General features: G+C 43.3%; 1 protein-coding gene across 2 annotated transcripts in view; it reads right to left on the bottom strand.

Annotated features, from left to right (window-relative positions):
* Positions 1-18,196, bottom strand: part of bcas3 (BCAS3 microtubule associated cell migration factor) — a 555,891-nt gene that overhangs the window by 401,228 nt on the left and 136,467 nt on the right. For both annotated transcript variants that reach the window (XM_083914409.1, XM_083914410.1), the window contains exons 14-15: positions 15,472-15,605; positions 8,224-8,551 (exon numbers count right to left, since the gene is read on the bottom strand). In XM_083914409.1, the coding sequence (XP_083770535.1) occupies positions 8,224-8,551; positions 15,472-15,605 (462 nt within the window). The remainder of the gene's footprint in view (positions 1-8,223; positions 8,552-15,471; positions 15,606-18,196) is intronic.

Raw genomic sequence — 18,196 nt, 5'->3', positions numbered from 1 at the left:
CGGCTTGGATTCCCTCCTCCCAGGGGATGGTGAGCTCTACGAGCATGGCAGACCTGGTAGCAGCGGACCACAGTACGATGTCTGGCCGGAGTGATGTGGTGGTAATCTCCCGGGGGAACTGCAGCTGCTTCCCGATGTCAGCCCTCATGCTCCCGTCCCTTGCCTTAGAGAGGACATTCCGGGGGCCCCGTCGGCTGGTGTCTCCTCTGCCTTCCCCTGGCATCACAAACCTGACAGGCAGCTGTCTGGGTGTGGGCTGGTTGTTGGTCTCTCATCTTCTGTTCTCCAGGAATTCGGCCAGTCTCTTCAGGACTTGATCATGTCGCAATCTGTATCGGCCCTGCGTCAATGCGATCTCGAGCCGGACAACAAGTGCTGCAGGCTGGCGTTGGGTGCACTGCACAGGGGACAGCTCTCCTCCTTGCCAAACCACTGGTGGAGGTTTCTGGGGCATGGCAGGGTGTCATAGGTTGACCGAAGAAGAAAGCTGAGTCTGGCTTGTGGCAATCTCCACAGGTCGGCCCAGCTGATCGGCCTCTTGATGGTGCCTTCCCAAGTGGTCCACCTTCCTTGACGATCTTGTGAGACAGCTTTGATAGTGTACTGCTCCTGGTTTGACCTTGACACCTCTTCCACGACCATTGCTTTGCGTTCCCTCTTCGTGGCCTTGGACCAGAGACATGGATAATCTCCCCAGCCAAGCCCTGTTCTCCCTACTTGCACCCTGCCAACTATCTCCTGGTGTTGGAGCCTGCCGATGGCCTTTGTAACCTCTGGCCCGGCTTGCCACTTCCGGCCTGTTCAGGTGGGTACGAGGGCATTTCTCACGGTAGGATCCGAAGATTCCTTCAGCTCCAGGACCAAACTGGCCTTCTCCTGCTTATAGCCCAGGATGATGGACTGGATCGGCAGTTGCAGCAAAGTTGCCCCAAACAACCCTGTGTCGGAGAAGCAACGTGGTAGGCCTAGCCACTTCCTGATATAAAAGTTTGCTAGCCTATCCAACCCGTTGGCTGTCGAGGATGGAATCTCGCACATCTTCAGTGGCCACATGACCCTTTGGTACAGGGTGAAGTTATAGCACCACAACTTGTACTTTCCGGGGAGCTGGCTCTTGTCGATACTCGCCAGAGAGTTGTTTCCGTGCTGCCTTGCCTGCATGCTTGTCCGACAGACCTGCATCGTACTGCCTCCCTAGGCTTTTGATGGACTGATTGACCAGTAGAGGGATCTGCTCACCTCCTGCGACAAAGATGGTACTGTCGTTCCTGGTCCCTTTACGCAAGGAGAGGCTTGTCGACTTGGAGGGTTTTATCTTCATCCACGCCCATGTCACCAGCTCATCCAGCCTCATCAGGCACCTCCTTGTGCATGCAGCTGTCTGCAGCACCACAGTGACATCGTCCATGTAGCTTCGGAGTGGTGAAAGCCTCTGCCCTGTCTGCAGCCTTATTCCTCCTACGGTCTGTCGGGCTCCGCGGAGGATGATCTCAAAAGCTGCGACAAAAAGGACTGGGGAGATGGAACACCCCATGGCGATGCCAACTTTCAACCGCTGCCATCCTGTTATAAACTCCTGGAGGCTGAAGCACATCTGGAAGTCTCTGAAGTAGCTGGTTACCAGGTTATTGATGGAATCAGGGATGTGGAAGAACTCCAATGCAAACTGAATGAGTTTGTGAGGGACAGAACCATAAGCGTTTGCAAGATCGAGCCACACCACGTGGAGGTCGCTTTTTTCCTGCTTGGCCCTCTGGATCTGCCCCCAAATCATGGAAGAATGTTCCACACATCCTGGAAAACCTGGCACTCCTGCTTTCTGGCAAGTGGTGTCAACATAGCCATTCTCTGTGAGGTATGATGTTAATCTCTTGGCCATGACTGCAAAGAAGATCTTTCCCTCGACATTCAACAGTGCAATGCTCCTGAATTTACTGATGTTGCGGAACTCCTGCTCCTTCGGAATAAACACGGCCACAGCTCTTTGCCACTCCAATGGTATGAGTTGGCTCTTCCATGCCACGCTCATGAGCTTCCATAGGCATTTCAGCACTTGGGGGCAGTTTTTGTATAGCCTGTAGGGGATTCCATTAGGCCCAGGAGCTGATGCTGACCTCGCCTTCCTGACCACTGCTCTCACCTCTCTCAGCCGAGGAGGGGAGGTGTCGAACTGCGTGGTTGGAGGAGGTGGAGGCGGGACGTATCCTGGCGACCCTAAGGGAATGTTCCTTTTAGGATCGCTGTATTGGTCCCTGATGTACTGCTCAAGCTCCTTTTTGTTGGCTTCAAACTTCCCGCTCCTCTTCTCCTCTAGGAGCTGCCGGGCGTGCTTGAAAGGATTCCTCATGAAGCTGGCTCTTTCTTTCCCTTTCCTTTTCCTGCGCTTGCGAATGCGTTCCGCTCTTCGCATGCAGGCCAGCTTTTGCCTCAACTCGTCCCAGAGCACCTTCAGGCCTTCTCTCTCCTCCTCTGACGCTTTCCTCCATCTCCTGCGGAGCTGGCGCCGGTTTTGCACCAGGGCATCGATCTCTGCCTCCCTCCTCCCTTTTCTCGCAGGGAGGTTGTGCCGCTTCTTGGTGAGACTTCCGAATCTGGTTTTTGCACTCTTTGTATAGGATATCTCCGAGAAGGTTGAGTTTCCTATCGACTTTACCACGGAGTGAATGCTCTAGCACTAGGCTGAGGTCTGAGTCCAGCTTCTGCCATGTCTTTGCATCGCTTGCTTTAGGCCAATTGATGCTGCACTTTCTTCCTGGTTCCCTCTTTTCTGTCTGCTGGGTGGCTGGGGGGCTCAGAGGTCTATCTTCTGCATGCTCACATGCCAAGGGGTTACTGCTACTCACAGGGGGTTCTTCCTCCGCCTCTGCCATTTGCCTGCCAACAACTTTTGGACCCTCGGCTCTGTGGTTTTCTCCCCGGCTGGGGGTCCTGCTTGTCTTATCTGCCGGAGCAGTGCAAGGATGTTGTATGCCTTTCTTCTCGCTCTCCTTCCTCTTTCTCCCCTGATGAATCCGCAGGCACCTGTATGTGGTCACTTTTCCCCATCCACACCTGCACAATCGGAAGGTCTTCATCTTGTTGTCAGTGTTCGTTCCGGTCGTTTCCGTGTAGTACATCCTGTTAGGCCCATCTTCCATCCCGCCTCTCGGAGGGCCTTCAGGTTGTTTCTTCTTATTCGTTTTCGTAGTTAAGCTTGGGTGTCTCCTGACTAGGAGTCTAGTGGGTTGGGTAACTAGCCGCCCACTCCCGGTGCAGGCTTTCCTGCTGTCATCCAGTCTTTCCTGGAAGTCTTCCAGACTTTCCTGGCTGTCAACTGCCCTTTCGCAGTAGTCACTGGTTACCCAGAGATCAGATTGATTGTACAGATGAGGTGTTGTTTCTGCTGGTCAAATATGCCTGACGCGCCTCCTACAGCGCCTTGGGTCAGCTGCAGGGTCATCAGCCAGGGACCACCGCTCATTTCAGCAGTTTGATCCATGAAATTTTAAAATGTCTATGGCTAGAGAAGCTAAGGTTTTCACAGAGGGGATCTTTGACAGCATACCACCAAACCAGAGACCCACTGCTGACTCTTATTAGTAATAGTGTTACTGTTACTCCTGATGATGCTGAGGACACTTCTTTTGCCTGAAAGGAGATAGACCCCCCTCCAACCTTTCTTTTAAATCATTACTATTTTTTTTCCTCCCCAAATTATTTTACTTTTGCTATTATTTTTTATTTTTTATTTATTTTCTTGCCTTACCTATCTATAAGGTTATACGTTTTTTAGTTGCTTGATTGGTTATTGTGACCGTGTCTGACATGGATTGTTGGGAGGGATGGCGGTGTTTTTGTCTCTGTTCTTCATTATTTAAAGCAGACACTCTGTATGGTTTTAATTTTTCTTGTCTACTTGTCTGCCAAATTTAATAAAACATTTCGGAAAAAAATAAATAAATAAATGTGACCATTAGTTCACCTTTCTAGCTAACAAGCACATTCCTAGGTTACCGTACGTACACGGCCATAATGACGTATGGTTTTAATTTTTCTTGTCTACTTGTCTGCCAAATTTAAAAAAACATTTTGGAAAAAATAAATAAATAAATGTGACCATTATTTCACTTTTCTAGCTAACAAGCACATTCCTAGGTTACCGTACGTACACGGCCATAATGACGGCGTGATGTTACAGTTTTTGGGTCGCTTGACAAGTTTGGTCTGAAAAAAAAAGTGCAGTGTGAAAAGAACCAAACTAAATGAAAAATGCAACAATTTTGTAACTTCACCCCTGAATAGAGTCCACTTAACTAACATCGACCTAACTGGCTAACTGGCTGCAGTACACCTATCAAAGATATTGATATATGTGATATTTTAAGCTTAGTAGATGTCAAGTGTCTGTATGCCAAGACCACCAGACACAAAAAACGTTTCTTTCCCCAGGTCGTCTCCCTGACCTGATTCTGATTCTGATTAACACCTCTGGGGTCAAGCAGTGCATCTGACACAAAGTATGTTTATCAGTGTGTATCTATGTCAACTCAGGACACACAGTCAGTGTGAGCCGCCTTCTGTTTGACAAACAAGGTAGACAAGGTTGTGGCAGACAGATCAGAGTCCCTGGAAAAGAGCTACTGAGATGACCAGTCAATGGAAACACACACACACACACACACACACACACACAGACACACACACACACACACACACACACACACACACACACACACACACACACACACACACACACACACACACACACACACACACACACACACACACACACACACACACACACACACACACACACACACACACACACACACACACAAACACATTCACTGTTTTACAACACATTCACTGTTTGGTTCAGATCTCATCAAACTCAGTACGCAACCTTTCCTAACAAAAAAAGCTGTGATTTACATTTTGTAGATTTTGTAGTTATTCAAAAATGTGACTCTAATGAATGCTAATGCTTTGTCTATAGTTAAATGTTTTCTAGCACATTTAATTATATTTGTATCTGTGAGCTTGTTTTGATTTATTTCTGTCCCCAGAGGCCAGAACTGATCAAGTCACCTGTCAATTAACAATTGAAGGATGAGTCTATTGACAGATCAGTCAAAACAATTTTGATCATTTAAATAATTTATCAAGCAAAAATGCCAATCATTTTCTAGTAACAGCTTGCTGTTTTTCTGATGGAATTTGTTTCGTTTTTGAATTGATTTATCTAGAGATTTATTAGTAATTAAAGTAATGATTAGTTTGCAGACCTACTGATATATACTGATATACATTGGAGATCAAAATTAGATAACAAATTAAAATACTTGATTTAATATGAAATACTATTATTTTTTATCGTGCAGAATTTGATAGAATATCAGCTGTGGCTATATCACTGTCGTACTAGCATGTTTTTTTTTAAATGACCAAAGCATTTCAACAAAAAAACTTTATTTTGTGAAAAAAAAAAACAGTGAGCAAGATAAGAGAACAGTAACCATTGTGTCAGAAGAAAAGACTGAAACAATGTTTTCTTCAGGCTATAGGATTCAAAAATGAATAGTGTAGAGGCCCTTGCTTTGAATGACTTCAGCACATCTGCACCCACAGGACATCACTAGTTTCTCCCACTGCTCTGGTTTGATCTTGGTCCATTCTTCTTCAGTCTCTTCCACAGTTCAGTCACTGTAGTGGGTGTCTAAGACAGTGCTTGTCGCCAAGGATTTTCCAGAGATTCTCTATGGGGTTTAGATCTGGACTCTGGGCCGGCCTTTTGATTGTTTCAATATTCTCAGCTTCAAAGAACTGCTTTACTTGTGTTACAGCGTGACACGGGACATTGTCTTGCAGCTGATTGGGAGACAATGAGCAGTGAGGTATTGCATGTTGCTAAAGGTGCTGCTGGAGGTTCACATAAACATTTGCATTTACCCTGTCATGTAGCTGTACAAGAGGCCCAACTCCTGCTGCAGAAAACATCCACCAAACCATGACACTTCCTCCCCCAAATGTAATGGACTTCTTTACACTTCCGGCTTTCTTACAGCACAGACGCTTTTCTCTCTGCTCTCGTCTCTGCTTACAATTCTTGCTGATATTGCTTTTCTTCTATGATAAATTACGAGCAGCAGCTCCTGGATACTTATAAATCACTGGGACTATACACTTTTTGTAGATAGCAAACTACTGCCATAATTAAATATTTTGTGCGCGGAGGGGACACACTCACACTGCTTAAAGGTACTAGGCTTTAGCTGAAAAAAACGGTTTTGGCCCCGGCCAGAAGGACAGTGTGAGTACGTCCTAAGGGTGCAAGTTGCCTTGGTATGAAATGCGCTACATGCATACTGTACATAAAGATGCCTTGTGTACATAAAGATGCCTTGCCTTGTGTAAGGCAAGGCGACATACACACTTTGGGTTCAGTCTTTCCCCAGTCCTACGTCCAACATAATGTTTCCATCGGACCCAAATAAACTGAATGTCCTCTCATCACTGAAGTCCCTCTGGACCAGTTTTCCTCTGTCCACACAACATGCTCCTCAGCAAAGGCAAGTCTAGCATTTTTATTCTTTCTGCTGATGAGAGGTTTGGTCACTGCAGAGTGGGCTTTCAGTCCAAATTGTTTAGAACAACGAGACACTGTGAGCAGAGACAGATCCTTATCCTGTTCAGCACTCAACTGGAGACCAACTCCAGCTGCTTTTTGTTGAAGTGCCTAAGTTATTTAAAGAAACATGCTAGTACAACAGTGGTATAGCCACAACTGATATTCTATCAAATTCTAAACAATAAAAAATAACAGTATTTCAGAATAAATCACGCATTTATAATTTGTTCTCTAATTTTGATCTCCAGTGTATACAGTATATATTTCCTTGCAATCTACTGTGTTTTCCAATTTCCAGCACAAATTAAGAAACAGAATATGTCATTACATTCAGACATTTTTGAGAGCCAAGTTTAAGGCCAGTAATATTGAGGTCCAATTAATCATTTAAAAGTATGAGCAAATATGTCAATAAGTGATAGAGTTAATTAAATAAATCATATGTGGTGTAAATATTAGAATATAGAAAAAGATTAATATGAATCCTTAAAGCTTTAATCAGATATCAAAATAAATGAAAACATACATTGAAATATATATATATATATATATATATATATATATATATATATATTCTTTTTTAAAGAATTGTGTTCCATACTGAGATACAAATTATTTATCACAATTATCATCTATCTTTTGGATTTAAAACTAAATTTATAACAAAAAACATGAATACAATTTTTAATACTTTCTATAAGATCTTAACATGTCATAATATGTCCATGTGAACTCTAGATAACCTCTCCACATAATGCCGTGCACCAAATGCTCACTAATGCTCTGTTCACACTGCAGTTTCAAGTGACCTGAATCTGATTTTTTCACTCATATGTAACCCATATCTGATTTGCTTTTGACAGTGTGAATAGCACAAGTGGCATTGAATCTGACATTTTCAAATCAGAATTTGGCCACTTTTAAATGTGCTACTAAATCGGATACATCTGAACAGCCAGGTTGCATTTAATGCGACTTTGACCCGCACTGCACTGTTTTGTAAATGAATGACAAATAAAGTTTATTCATTCATTCATCTTCAACCGCTTGTCCCTGTCGGGGTCGCAGGGGGGCTGGAGCCGATCCCAGCTGACATCGGGCGTGAGGCGGGGTACACCCTGGACAGGACGCCAGTCTATCGCAAGGCACATAGAGACGAACAGGGACAGACAACCATTCACACCTACGGGCAATTTAGAGTCATCAATTTGAAAGAAAAAGTGTGCCACAGGAACAGAATCAAAACAAACATGGAGGACAGCAGTGTAGCAGGCATCCAGTCGTGGGACAGTGAAGCTTCAGTATAGTTTTAGGATAGTGTGCCACCACACACTTTTTTTAGCATTAAATCATAAAGTCCTACAATACCGGTTGCCAATGCCATGTTCACTTCTGTTAACACAGTGGTGGCATGATGTCATCAATGATCAACTGCTCATGCGGTCACTTCAGGAGCTTGAGCTGTTCGCACAGCAATCCATAGACAGGCCACATTTAAAGACGTAATGTGAACAGCCAAACAAAAAATCGGATTTGAGTAATAAGACCTGCAATGTGAACGTCCAAATCGGCAACAACATGAGCAACAACCCTTCTCCTCCCTCCAAGCTCCTTACCGTGCAGTGGAGACCCCGAGGGGCTGCTGGACAGGCCAGGTAGGGGGCTACAGCGGCCCCCAATGCCTCCTCCTCCACCAAGGATGCAGCCACCTCCTCCTCCTCCTGCTCCACCGCCTAATGCAGCCACCCAGTTCAGCTCCTGTTCGATCTCCTCCAGGCCAGCACTCTTTTGGAAGCGAGACATCCGGTTGACCACCCGCGGGGACATGTGCGTACGGGCACAGGGTGCACCGCCATAGGGGTTGATGGGAAATACATGGGTTGTGCCACGGAGGGTGCTGATGGCTACCCAGCGACTGTCCTGGCTGAAACACATGTCCTGGACCTGGACAGAAACAGGACAAGTAGAGAGGTCAGGGAATACCAGGAGGATGAAACTGAGAATGTGCAGAACTAATAAATTTGACCTATGAATTTAAATACGATTTCTCCTTGAAGAATACTTGTCCCCATCCTTGGGCAACCATTTACATACAGTATGCTGACTAACTCCCTGATATTTGGTTCCGGTTTGGTTTCAGCAGCTCCATCAAACTTTTCTACACTGCCATTAACAGGATAGATGTTTAGAAAATAGGCTTAATCTGTTCAGTATTATTTTATTCACTACTCAGCATAGAGAAATAGGCACAGTGGGAATAAAGTGCATTAAACTACATTTTGTCAGAACATTTTCACACAGATTTAAACAAACCTGTCTGATGTGATTGACAATAACTTTTGGCAAAGGTGACAATGTGATATGAGCCTTTTTGCTAGTAAAATAGCTTAATAGGGGAAAAACTAGAATTGATGGCAATCTTTGTTAGTGACTGGATCTCAGGGAGCAGACAGTTGAGAAGATAGGATCTCCCTGAGCATGTGAGACATGTAGGAAACCAGACAGATAGGCTGTAAGACAAAATACAAACAGGAGAAAATGAAAAAAGACAAAGGAGTGAGGTGACAGACTGATGAGGTGATAGTGTGCTAAAACACATCATTCAGCATACTGTATAAAAAAAGAGAAAGGGGGACTAAAAAAATGAAAGAAAAAGGTCCAGGAGAAAGTTACTATGAGGAATGTCAAACTTTTTAGCCAGCAAGCAAGTCAGCCAATCAGAGAGACAGCTCTGTAGATGCAGGCCTCTCTAATCCTTTGCCCGGTCAGACTAGGTAATTGTACCCAGCAATGACAGTTAATGGGGCATCCTCTGCATACCAGACAGTTACTTTACTTCATAAAGATGAGTGAAAGAGGAGGTATGACCTCTGCTTGGGCTGATTAGGGATAACTTGGAGATGAGAAAGGGTTACTTTGTGTGTGCTGTAATTGGTTATAATAGACCTGTCCAAGCTCCAACTGTAAATAGGTGTCTGGATTTTACTGTCAAATCCATTTTATCAGGCAGGGGATTACCTGGAGGGTGGCTGTGATTGTACAGGCATAGTGTGACAACCATGCAGGTACCAAACAGTTGTCAAATGTTATCTTGAAAAAGGTGGAAGGAAATTGCATTCAGTCACATGTATATACTGGCGTGGATGTAGCACATTCCAGAAAGGCTGGAAAGCTCTCCCTCCTGTCCTTATACACAGAGAATTTGATGAGATCCTTGGTAGTCAGAGAGATGACAAGAAGACATGTTTAATGCTTCTGACCTTCTGTTTTTTCAGTGAAACAGATTAGATAGGTATGTTCACCTGAGAGGAACTCTGAAGGAATGACAAGCATGTGACAAAGATGGGCAGAGGGATACAACTGACGAGAGAGGACAGCCATACACCTGAATAGAACTCAAATGGCTCTGCAGTAGAAAGGGAAAATAAAGAAGATGTTAATGGAAGAAAGAAAAGCAAACAGGGGTTTGTGGTTGACTGCAGGTTTAATACTTTCCTCCAAATTGTTAAACCAATATACAAGATTGCCAATATTTGAAATAAGAAAGTACCTAGTTTTTGTAACCAACCTGTAAAATAATGATAACTACTCATTTTGACTGATTAAATAGATGATATAGAATTTAACGAGGTATGCTCTTATTCAATACGCAGCATCAGGCCAATACTGACCGATCAGAAAGTGTGCTGTGAAATCTGCAAAGCTCATGTTTTATTGCTCTGACAGAAGCATCTGGCCCCCCTCACACTCAGACAGATTTCTAGCCAAAGAGAACTTTGGCAGGCTAATCCCAGAGGAGCGTCACCAGTCGAGAATTAAAGTTGCATGTTTCGCTGCTCTGACTGGTTGTAGGTCTATCCAATTGCTTCCAGTCTGCAGTTCTGTCCCGCTCACAAAACTTGGATCAAACTGACAACCTAGGCAGTGCTGAATAAAAAATAATCAAGAATTCTGTTACTGCATTTTCTATTTCCCGCCTCAAATGGGTTTTAGAAACACATTTTAGTGTACTGTTTAGCTTTACTTTGAGAAAGTTTGCAACCAGGCAGTTATATTTTTTCCTGCTTCAAAGCAGACCAGGCACCAAACTTGCATGGTCGCTCAGCGCTACTACGGTTGTAGGCCAAGTTTCTTTACTCTGATTTGTTGTAGGTCTATTCTCCCTACTCCAAACGGTTTTTCACCTTAGGAGCTCTCCTCAGGGCTGCTTTGTGAATCACTTTTGTCTTTACCAGGATCTAGCCTTAACTGTTTTGGGAAATTCTTTAAAAAACATCATAATTCTGAGAATTTTCTTAGAATGTAGTCACTAGGGGCAACTCTTCAGACTAGGAAGTTACGTACAAGGAAGTTATGTACAAGGAAGTTTGGTAAATATGACCCCAGTGTTGAATTTACATAAAGTTGAAGAAATCAGGTTTTTGCAGAAAACCAACAGTAGCCTGGTTACTTAAGTGCATGTAAACACACAGACAGGATCAGCCTTCAAATCCATATTACTGAAATCACAGCTGATCATGCAGGGCTGCAAAGTTTAGTGTTAATAGAGCACCACCCTTTTAACCTTAGTGACTACAGTGGTCTCTGGTTTGCCCCACTGATCCACTCTCATCTACATTCCGGTCCTCCTTCAGTCCCTTCCAGCTGTTATCAGCTGTAGGTATGTTTACCTGGCCTCGGGTCACTGACAGCAAGCTGCATGTTTGGCCACTGGAGACAGATAAGGCGTCTCTCTACCCACCTAACTGAAGACTTTTTCACTCTTCACTGTGTGTGTGTGTGTGTGTGTGTATGTGAATGTGTGTGTGTGTGTGTGTTGATAACCCCTGACCCAAGCATTAGACTGAGGCCAGCTTTCTGTGTTTACAACAGGTCGGATCAAAGCAGGCTCAGTGTGCAGCTGGTCAGCGGACCTGCCGTGTGGTCATACATTAACGATAGGCGGGCTGTGAGAATGTGTGTGTGTTTTCCTAGTCAATAATCCTGAACCGAACAAGGCCTGAAGTAGTTTCGTTGAGTAAGCACTTCTGACTTGCACTGAAAGGTCTCTGCGTGTCACGGCTGAGAACATTTAGGGAAATAATATCTTACCTTAGGCACAAAATATCTTAACTTGGAAGGTGATGACTGCATTCATTAAGCACTGATTTTTGTTATTAAATTAATATATATACTTTCACCTCAGTAAGTCTGTTATTATTAATTCCTAAAGGAGGGAGAAAGGGTAGATGTGCCTTCAGCTCAGCCTCTAAGTTTTTTTACTTTCTATTCAGTGAAACCCATGTTAAAAAATATTAATCATAGCAGAGTAGTTCAAAATGTGTTGGGAGCAAGCCCCCACCACAGCAACTTCCTGGTTGATCCAATCAAGAAGTTCCATTAGTGTCGATTGTCGATTGGCCACTAGGGTAGTTTGCATAATCGAGCAGTTTCTAATTGACCCCATGTTAAACAGGCCGTTTTCACAGCATAATTAAACCTATTTTAGGCCTGGTACAAAAAGAAACCATTCTAGTCTGTATGTTTAGGTCATATCTCCATGACAACACTGAGGGGGGGTGAATTTTTTTGTACCAGGCTAGTTTTTATTTTATTGGACTAAATTATTATTATGTTTATTGGAAAAAAGTTTATGAACAATTAGGGGCGTGGCCTCTTGAGTGACAGTTAGCCTCTGGCCTCTGGTGGTGTTCGATTGACTGTACAAACGGTTTAGGAACACACCGTGTTAGCTTTGTTATGCTAATTAAATCTCTGCACTTGCACCATGACTTGCAATACAGCCTACTATCGAAGGCACATACACTTAATGCTAATCTGGAGCACCGGGAGGATTCGGGCCGCGAGGGTCGGTGTTTTACAGTCTATGGGCATGGGACTGTGTTGAATATCAGTTTCAATCATTGCTGCATGCACTTGACTATGCTAGAGACTCACCTCCTGTGTCAGTCTCTACCCTCTAAAAAACCCTGTTCCCGTTGCAAAATTTTAAAAAATGACTCCCTGAAAAAAATCATTGACTCCCACTACCGTTCTAGTAGCGTGTTCTGTTAGCCTAGCTCCCTGGCGGTGGTGCTAATGTGGTTAATTCTGAAAATATCAGCCAGACAGAGGTATCTACCTCCCCCCAACGTCATATACATGCCCTTCTGTGGCAAGACGAAATGAGGCCGAAGTCTGACAAGATGGTGTCTCCCAGAGGCGAGTACGATTGGATCAAGTTGAGAGAACGGATCTCGACGGAGAGACTACGTCCATTTTTTGATGGACGTTGATGTATTTTAATTTGGGCAACCACTGACTTCTAGGAAAGTCTGGATGACGACTGAGAAGACTGGTAACTCTGAAAAGAAGGATGACCTCCAGGAAAGACTAGCATGGGTGCATGAGGCCAGCAAGCTCAGGCAAAGCACTCACAAGAGGGCATCAATCAAGCTATGAAAGAAGATAATACATAATATCTTCAGAGTCTTCCAAAAGGGGGGGGGGGGGGGGGGGGGGTGTGGAGAGACTCAACAGGACGGACACAGAGGTAACAGCCAGGAATGACAACAGAAAAGTTGGATTCCGACTTCTCCATGTGCTTGTAACACACCTGAGTTTTCAGCCAGATGGTATGGGAGGGAGAGGAGACTTAACTCTGGTTTGGCTCGATTTTGTTACTGCATACTGACCACACTTTGCCCTCCTCCACGCAGCAATAGACTACTACTACTGTACATCCCACGTGACATCAGGGGGATGAGCAAAGCTAGTTCTGCGGAATCAAGCTACAACCAGGCAAGTTCACAAACGAGAGGAAAGACCTGGAAAAAAGAATTGTGAGGGGCTGTACATCTCTTCTATCAGAATGATCAGCTGCCCATACTCATGTGGCTGTTGACAGTTTATAAAGTTCCTATGTCACGTGTGGAAGGAGTGGAGAGAAAAATAAACAATGACTTCATAGGTGGCTGGGAATACTTCCAAGCTTCACATCAGTAAGACTGTACATAAGGTCCGGATTAGCTACAACTCCCACATCAAGGTCGGCGAAGGAGATCAAGGTGGCAAAATGCAAGGTCATTTTGACCTTTAGAGATTCCCAAGAACACCAAGTCAAAGATGTTAGCATCGCAAAAAGTCAGGGAGCAAGTGGACAATCGATGCAGCACTGGGAAGGAGAGAGCATGTTAAAATTTGAGACATACAAATCCATACACTGGAAGACAAGGCCTTGATACAACCATTTCCAGCTGTGGAGAAAAGCAGACAACAAAGAAAGAAGAGCCGTAATCCAGGCTGAAGTGTGTAATTTTGAGGGAGAGAAAAATGGCACTGACCCAAGGAAGATACAGGCAGCATGACAAACTCACTGACATTTTGGAGAGATGGAAGAAGTGTCCCACCATCAATCAAATTTGCGAAGGAGAGAGAGAAGCAAAAGGCACAAAGTGAAAACAAAGAACATCTTACTTCAAATACCACAATCATGGGAGATGAGGGTGGAGCTGGGTAGAAGACTGCAGTGTACCCAGCCATGTCTACAAAATGTTAACAAATTTAAAAAACACCACCTTTTGTTAAAATCAATGAACTTTTGTACCTTAATTATCTACTTATGTCGTGTCATTTACTTACATAGTTGTTTACTGTGACTACGTCTGACATGGGTTGTTGGGAGGGATAGTGGGAGTTATGTTTGGATTTTTTGTTCTTCTTTTTCATCTTAAAGCAGATGCACAGACGTATTATACAACTGTCTGCAAAACTCAATAAAAAAATGTGGGAAAAAAACCCTCAAAAAACAATGAACTTTTAAAACTCTAGTACTATTGTGATAAGTGACACTGTCCCAACTGGCAACTAACTCAGCACACAGTTATGTGAGAACATCGAAAACTACTTTAAAGGGAAAACCAAACAGCGTAATAAAACACACCTCCTCAAACACTACAACTGAGTGGTGGTATGTAAAAAAAGAAGCTCTCCTTTTATTAGATTTGCAAGACAGAGGAGGATGGAAGGGGCAAGTGGAAGACTGGGACATGAATGATTTTTTCTCATATTTTTGGGGAAACAGTGGTTCAAAGTTTTTCTTAACTTGTCACGGCTGATTTCTCCCACAAATTGTCTATTTTAAATGTGTGTTTGTGGTTTGGAAGGACATGAATCTAGGCCCCAAGGAAAACACTGTAATGGGACAGTTGAGAGGGTGGTCTTCGGATATTCTACTACTGACAGGAAATAAGGCACTCATTGGGGATAAATCCATCTTTAGATAAAAATTCTTGCTCTGTGAACTTCTGCACACCTGATTCAATAAGGTGTAATGACAACATCTAGCAGTGTGTGAGTGTGCACTGTGGGGGAGAAAGAGAGCCAGTAAATAATGTTGTAGTCTAGATCAAAGCCATTTGTCTGCTGATCAATGCTGTCTGGTTGCTAATGTCCAAGTGCTGTCACTAAGACAGTGTTAACATGGCAGGACATGGTGGATTAAACTAAAGTGCCTGCTAATAATCACAGTACTACCTGTTGGCAAAACAAGCAACAGGCTTGGGATGCGGTAGGTGCTCTCTGTTGTTGGCCTGTATTCACCTTATTTTAGCCTGGACTGTAATGCATTTGTTTTGTGTCATAATTCTTTTATGACTCTTATTCCGTGTGTAGAGCCTTTTGTTTTATGTGAATGGACCAACATATGTTCACTTTAACGTACTTCAACGCAGCAGATTCTGATAACATTGCCTACAATAACATACTTGGAAGTGAAAATAAGGGGAGCATTGTTTCCAAAACTGGACACTTCTTCTGACAATCCATGACATGTTAGGTCTACATCAACTCAGTGATAGTAGAGTGCATTCGTGTGTGTCTCAGACCTTGGCCTCTGTTTCCCCACGATGCAGGGTGTAGAGATGGTGAACAGCACTCTGTGAGGACGCCCATGGATGGGTGAGAAACTGGAAGACGTGAAAATCGTGGCCCAGAGTGTCAGCAGTCACCAGCAGCATTCCTACAATAAACACACAAACAGTCATCAACATTAGGAATCTCTCCAAAAGTTGGCTTCAACATAAAATGGTCATCATCACAACTGTTACTGCTTATGTTTTCCGTTGTTGTCTCTGTTTCATTGTGCTTTGAATGTTATAAGTAGTTTTTGCTTTGACATGTACACTGGAGATCAAAATTGGTATAAGTACTTAAATTTATTCGGAAATATTGTTATTCTTTGTTGTTCAGAATTTGATAGAATATCTACTGTGGCTCTACCAGCGCTGTACTAGCATGTTTTTTTAAATAATGAGATAATCATTGAGGTACTGAATGAGTGGCAGGCTTGACTTGTACAAGATGTATGCAATTCAACTGGGACCTGGCTCCTTTGACCACCTCCAGCCAGCTGGGCTCCGTCATTGAAAACTCAACTGTCAGGTGCTATGTGTGTCTCGAGCTCCTGGTCTCTCTGTGAGTCACTCTGCGCTTGTCACCTCATAGCTTTTGGTGAAGGTGAAAGGTTTAGAAATGAAAGCAGCATATATTGCTCTTTCTTTCCCATGCCTCTTGTGCCCCTCTAACCTGCGCAGGGTTATGAGCTGTTGATTTAGAATTTGAAGCCCTTGCTGCAGCTGTTGTAGTAGTACATGATACTTCATACTTTCGTTAGTAATATCTTGGTTACGGTTCTAAGTAAGATGAGCCGATAGTACGTTGGTGTTGAAGCGAGACTCAACTTGTGTCTTTGTTTTAATAGTGTTAAGTTGCTTCTGTTATTTACTTTTAATTAATTTTAAATAAAACATTTATGGGAAATTTTATTGTTAAGATTTTATAGGAAATTAAATGTGTTTGTCATTGTTTTACAGCCGCTCCTCAAGCTCACCGGCTTCTGAATAGCAACAGCAACCATTGCGATGTACATACAGTGCCAATAGAAAGTCATGATACTCTTTTGATAGCTTTTTTTGTTTTACAGCCTGAAATGATAATACATAAAAAATACATTTTTCCAGCGTGATTTCCACATTTTGCCCTACAACATTCAAGTGAAAGATTTTTTTTCTTCTGAAAATTAAATAAAAAATGAGTCCCTTTAGAATAACCATTATAAACATTCTCAGGAATAACCAATCACCTTCCAGATCACACACCAAGTTAATTGGCCTCCATCTGACATCACCTGTGGTGACTTTGATTACTTCAGAATAAAATCAGTTGTTCCTTGATAATTCCACTCCTACTAGTGCATGGTAACACAAATAATTCACCATGGTTGGAAAGATGCTTTCAAAAGAGCTCAAGGATAAAGTTGTGGATAGGCACAAGTTAGGAGAAGGATCTAAAAAAAATTCAGAGGCTTTAACTCTCCCTCTGAGGGCCGTTCAGAGTATTGTCCAGAAGTGGAAGGCATATGGATCCACACAGATCGCGCCTAGATCGGCCGCCCCTCGCAACTGGATAAGCGAGCCAGGAAAAGATTGATCAGGGAAGCTACCAAGAAGCCCATGGTGACTTTGAAGGAGTTAAAGTCTTAATGGCAGATGTTGGTCGATCTGTGCATGTGACAACAATTTCACAAGTTCTACATGTATGGCAGGGTGGCAAGAAAGAAGCCTCTTCTGACAAAATGTCACACTGAGTCTAAAAAAAAATAAAATGGAAGATTCTGTTGCCATTTGGCAAAAAGCTATATGGTCAGATGAGACCAAAACTGAACTTTTTGGGCTGAACTCCAGGCGCTATGTTTGGCAGAAACCAAACACAGCACACCACCCAAAACACACCATCCCTACAGTGAAGCATGGTGGTGGCAGCATAATGTTGTGGTTTTGTTTCTCTTCAGCAGGGACTGGGAAGTTAGGCAGGATTGAAGGGAAAATGGATGCTGCCAAGTCCCCCCAAAGTCTCAAGGAAAACCTGCAGCCCTCTGTTAGACACTAGAAAATGGGCAGGTGGTTCACCTTCTAGCATGAAAACGACCCAAAACACACCTCCATAAAAACAACACAGTGGCTAGAGGACAGAAAGGAGTATGTCCTAGAGTGGCCCAGTCAGAGCCCGGACCTGAATCCTACGGAACATCTGTGGATGGACATGAAGAGTGCAGTCCTTCACCACTCACCACAGAATTTGACTGAACTCGAACAGTTCTGCAGGAAGAATGGGGAAATATTTCCCAATCTAGGTGCACAAAGCTGGTAGAGACATATCCAAACAGACTGATGGCTGTAATTAAAGCAAGCAGTGCCTCTATAAAGTATTACCTCTGGGGACTCATCACTTTTCGGACACTGCTTTTCTAGTTTTTAATTTTTCATTAATTTTCAGGAATTTTGAAAAAAAAGAGAAAATCACTGGAATGTTGTAAAGCAATATGTGCAAATCACGCTGGAACTTATTTTTATTTTTATGTATTATCATTTCAGGCTGCTAGATAAAATAAGTGACTTTGTCAGAAGGGTATCATTACTTTCTATAGGCACTGTATTATACTCAAACCCAACACATAAACTAACAGTAAAAAGAAACAACCATAACACACAGTCAACTCTCTCTAGTTGTCACTAAAGGATTATTGGTTGTCACCCAGTCTGGTCCTAGGCA

Source organism: Echiichthys vipera, assembly GCF_963691815.1.
Source record: "Echiichthys vipera genome assembly, chromosome: 5".
NCBI classification, from domain to species: Eukaryota; Metazoa; Chordata; class Actinopteri; order Perciformes; family Trachinidae; genus Echiichthys; species Echiichthys vipera.
The sequence above is the reverse complement of the archived record's forward strand: the minus strand, read 5'-3'. Positions and strand labels throughout refer to the sequence as shown.